General features: G+C 26.8%; 1 protein-coding gene across 1 annotated transcript in view; it reads left to right on the top strand.

Moving 5' to 3' along the window:
- The window catches only part of LOC107642073 (homeobox protein knotted-1-like 1), a 4,263-nt gene continuing 1,245 nt past the window's right edge, over nucleotides 2,570-5,587 (top strand). Inside the window, exons 1-2 of the mRNA XM_016345393.2 lie at nucleotides 2,570-2,881; nucleotides 3,864-3,971. Coding sequence (XP_016200879.1) covers nucleotides 2,639-2,881; nucleotides 3,864-3,971 — 351 coding nt within the window. The 5' untranslated portion in view covers nucleotides 2,570-2,638. The remainder of the gene's footprint in view (nucleotides 2,882-3,863; nucleotides 3,972-5,587) is intronic.

The raw sequence follows: 5,587 nt of genomic DNA, 5'->3' as shown, positions 1-5,587 counted from the left end.
TCTAAACCTTTAAATAATGAATATAAAAAGACTATATCATTTAAATTATAATCGCTAAATATAAATATTTGATAAAGATTAAATTAGAGATGGTATAGATTCAAAAGTTTTTCGAGAAAATCAGAATTGTCTCATCACCTTTAGCACCTACCATATTTTATAATAATTAGGGAACTATCTTGTTAGCTACCAGTCTAGTTATACATAGCTTTAGCACACATTTTGAAATTGATTTCATGTTATTTGTCCATGATATGTCTCCAAGGGTCAATTACATATGGTTCACATTCTTTCATGTTCCTAAGTTGTTGACATCTTAGTATGTATATAAGCAGGTATTGTGTAAAATTTGATACACACATGAATTATAATTCTCACCGTCAATTAGTATTGTACATAAACAAGTAATACAAAGTTTTTTTTTTTTTCTTCTATAGTTTGCTTGTGTCCCAAGATTACTTCGGTCAACAGCATTCTATTATGCTATTTTTCATGTTCTTGAACCACTTTTATAGATCTAATTTATCAACCTCTAAAATTATTTTATATAGATGAGTGATGCTCCACATTTAATTATAAAACTAACTAAAACATGCATTTACATGTTCACAAAATACATATTTTCTCCCAATACAACAAATTAAAGGAAATTCATCAAATATATATTTTTTGTGAAAAACGTTTTGAATGTTTATTATCTAGCCATATCTTTAATTGAAACCTTAGATTTAAATGAAATAAAAATTGATTTAATTATTTTGTTAATCTTAATAGTTTTATTAAATTCGTAATTAGGTTTTTATACTTTTTTTTTAATTGAGTCTTCACATTGCTTTTAATTTTATAATTAGGTCTTTTTTAGTATAAAAAAATATTAGAATTAACCGAATATTTTTTCACAAATTAAAGATATTTACAATTACAAATCTAATTAGATTTTTGACTGCATGTATATTTAAAAAAAAAACATTCTATTAATTTTAACGTTTTTGACTTGAAAATAAAAAATCTAAGACAGAATATATAGAGATTTAACTAAAAAAATATATAAAAATTTAATTAAAAATTTGATAAAACTATAAAAATATAAAGAGTAATTAAAGCGTAAAAGTAATTAGAAAGGTGGAAATAGAAGAGATGGAGCATATAGTAGTTTAGAGAGAGTATTGTCGATTTGTATATTTATAGGAAACACTTGTCCTGTTGTTGGAGGACCACAGAACAGTAACGGAAACAGAAATGAAGGGGCAAAGTGATAAGGAAGAAGCAACGAAAGTGAACAGTTTGGGTTTTGTCTGTTTCGTGTTTAGAGAGATAAATAAAGACAGGGAACTGGGCATGTATTTTGTAAGATGTAAGGAGCAGTGTACTAATAACAAAGACACACCCCATTGCTCGAGAAAACTTTGAACTGTTGCTTTCATCACTGCTAAAAGACAACCATACAGATGAACCAAAAAGCCCTCACCCCACACACATTCTTCAATGTTCTTTTCTTTTTAATTCATCCTTAAATCATCTCATAATCAACTTGTATAAAAAGGGAATAACAATTGTAGTTAAATTACAATATATGTTTAAACTCTTATATAAGTCAATAATCCTAATTATCTAACTTTGTAAAGTCAAACCTAATCAGTTATTCAATTAAAACAAATTAAAGATCCGTGGCAACTACTTGATCGCAAAAAGCCAATGAGTTATAGCTTAAATGACATAGTCTCTCTATACTCAATTAAGAGGTTGCGAGTTCGAGTCTCCTATTTTTAATTAAAAAAGAAAAAAACTACTTGATCACACAAATTTTCAATGTAAGAAGTTTAATAATATTCAAGGTATAAAGATTTAATTAAATATTAGGTCAAACTCTACAAATATCCATCACAAATTGATTACCCTAAATATTAAATATAATATTGGCTAATAATAAATTGTTATTGTTTATACGTACCCCCTTTTTTTTTACTTTTTAAAAAATCTAAATTCAAAATTTTTTAGTTGAGATGTAAATTTATAATTTTGATTAATCTTACATTTGTTATTACTACACATGCTCAATAAATAAAAATATGAATTGATGTACCTATTAATACACTAGCTAATCCATATAACTAAAATTCATATGAATACATATATTACATCTCTGCAAATTATAAAATTTCACAAATTAATATACATGTATATGTTTTAATTTGAAAATAAAATAATGAATATAAAGGTCTTTTGAGTTTTATTTCTGACTGATTCCTGTTGCTTGTTAACACGTATGCATGCAAGAGTCATTCACTTCATTTACTTCCAAAAGTGGGAGCATCTCAATCTCACTGACCTCATCATCCTTCAATATATCTATCTATCTCATCTATTTATTTAGTACTTCTTTTCTCTCTTTCTCTCTCACACGCACATGTATTTGTATATCTGTCTCCCCTGTATCATAATAAATTCTTTAAATTAAATACTATAAGATTTGACAAGAAAAAAAAAAAATATAATATATCCGATAGTATATAATATATTATAGCAATAGTAAGCTAGTAATGATAGGGGTAGTAGCTAGTACTAGTAGTATATATGTGGTTACTTTTTTGTATAAGTGGTATATCAAAGGTTTGTTCTCATCCCCTCAAAAATAGTCATGGAATCTAATAAGAGGAATAGTGTTAATAATAATAGCCAGAACTACCAACAACAACATCAACAAGAACAATTTCAATTTGAAGAGGAACATGAACAGGAACAAGATCAAGAAGAAGCATGTTATGAAGAAGAAGAAGAGGAAGATCAAGATGATGAAAAAAATAATGAGATCCTCAAGAGAAGAATCTCTAATCACCCTCTCTATGGACTCTTGGTTGAAGCTCACTTGGAGTGTTTGAAGGTTCTCTCTCTCTCTCTCCCCTTTATTTAATCTTCTACAGTACATATACTTTGACCTTCAACCCGTGAATATACATTAATTTATGAATTATATATAAAATCAAAGTGTGATTTTAGTTTATAATTTATGTCTATATTAATTAATTATAGATATTTGTTCACATAATGTGAATGTAACTAATTAATGGACCAAATCTTTCCCATGATGTTTGGAGCTTCATCACTTTTCAAGTTGGATTTCCTCTTTGTTATTATTCCCCTAATAAAAAGAGAGAGAGAGACTTCATATCATCTTCAACTTGCATGCTGAAACTATATATATATAGTATCCTATTCTAGTTTGAATTCTATATATAATAACCAATAATAGGAAAGAGATATATATGTAGTGAGGGGAGAAGAGATTTAATTATATATATGCAGAAAACCCATCTCACTTTGGGTGTTTCAATTGTATAAACTAAGTTCTGCTTATGAGTTGAGTAAATTTGAGGATCCAAACACCATTTATAAACTATAAACAATCATGTAAGTGAATATCGAAAATTATATACCAAATTAATTACCAATGTACAATATACATTAAAATATAAAATACAAACTAAAAATAGGTTAAATAATATATATTTATATAAATATATAATAACTAATTTTTTGTGTGTCTAACTATTTTCGTTATTCAATTTAGAACAAACAAAACCTCATTTATTGGAGATATGGCAGTAACAGAAACCAAAGAAAACCACATTCACCTAATTTGATCAACATGAACTCTTTCTAATAAAGAATGAGGTTATTTAATTTTTACTCATGAAATTAAATTCTTTATTTATCATCACCAACCCACTTGTATTATATATAATTCACAAATGCACATTCAACAATAGAATTTAATCTAATCCAGTCTAAGCATGAATATTTTATCCATGTATGATGTGATATATATATATTAATTCTATTTTTTTATGTCTTTTTTGTTTCAGGTTGGTGACATATCGAACTTGGACAGACAGCTGAAGATAGATCCAATGCAAGCAATGAAGCAACAAAACTTGAACATGTTCAGCCAATCAGAGCTTGATATCTTCATGGTAACTAACAATAACAATTCTTCCATTACCATTTTATCTCTCCCTTTTTTCACACACACAAACACAAAAACAGTGAAACAAGCAATACATTATTATTTATTTTTACACAAACTCCAATGAATGAAAAATGCTTTAAGAAGGAGTGATGGGGTAGTACATAACATACTATCTTTGTGAAGAATGAATGATGGGTCATGTTAACTACTGAAAAGTCATCGGTCAAATAAAATATATATGACCAAACATGGTTTGGGGAAAAACAATTTTTCTTTCTCTCTATTCCATTGATGGATACTTTCATGGTTGGCCTAAAGCATATGCTAATTCCTGCCCCTGAAAAGAGACTATACACTGAGGAAAAATGTATATATTTGTATATGCATAGTTTTTTGTTCCAATTCCATATGACACTGACATTTTTCCAATCTGTCTCTGTGTTTGTGCTAGCTAGTAGTAGTAGTTTCCACTTTCCAGTTCCTATATATATCTTTTACTAAAATTTAGCATTTACTTTAAGCCACCAATTAAAACTTTAATTATATTAAATGTACATTAAATTAGTTATAAAAATTAGTTATTAATAAAAAATATTTATTTGCACCATCAATTGAAATTGCACAATTCTAGGAGACTTATCAGACCCACCATCACCTGAGCTACTTATGGAAACTTTAAACAATTATTTAAAGAAACTAAGCTCCAGAATAAATAATTGGGGGAGGCAGTGTTGATTCTCATTTCTGAGTTTTTGTAGTGACTTGTTAATAATTTCAGCTATCCCTCTTTTGTTTTTTTAATCTTTATTTTGCCAACAATATATTAGAAAAAGTTAATTGCAATGATGGTAGCATATTATATTCTATTATTCTATATACTATACTATACTAATATATATGCTTTACAAATCAACATCATTTCTAAGAAACCTTTTGCCTTCTTTTTGTTTTATTATTTAAACATTTTAAAGGAGAAACCAAGTTGTTAATAATTACATAGCATGTGTGATTGTAATCATCATGTTACCCTTGAGTAATGATATATTGGATCTGTCATCACCCTGATAAAAGTCTTTTTAAATACTAAATGAAATACAACAAGTAAATACGCCTAATATCTCAAAATTATTAAAAAGAATAGATTATTTTGTTTTTAGAAAAAATGTTTAAGAAGATAAATTATTTCTTAATATATATATAGAATTTAATTTTGATACACTGACAGTATAAAATATTTTACACAGTCATGCAATTACATATGTTCTTTTAGATGATCATTCACACTGTCAATATAAAAAGTAGTTATTTTTACTGATGTGGCATTACGTAATTAGATACACGTGTAAAATTATTTTACACTAACAATACATCAAAATTATATATATATATGAAATCATACACTTGTCTATTGGACAAAATGCAGAACTATTTCTGTTGTTATATTCTTTTTTTAAGTGACAAGTGTATTCATAAATCTTCTGCAAGAGGACAAAAAATTGTTTAGGGGTTAAAAATGATTCATAATTATTAAATTTTAATATTTAAATTCGTATGCTCGTGTATCTTTCATGATTTAAAAACTTAACTAAAATAAAAGAATTTGAAAAGTAGTAACATTTG

Source organism: Arachis ipaensis, chromosome B05, assembly GCF_000816755.2.
Source record: "Arachis ipaensis cultivar K30076 chromosome B05, Araip1.1, whole genome shotgun sequence".
In the NCBI taxonomy this organism is placed as follows: domain Eukaryota; kingdom Viridiplantae; phylum Streptophyta; class Magnoliopsida; order Fabales; family Fabaceae; genus Arachis; species Arachis ipaensis.
The sequence above is the reverse complement of the archived record's forward strand: the minus strand, read 5'-3'. Positions and strand labels throughout refer to the sequence as shown.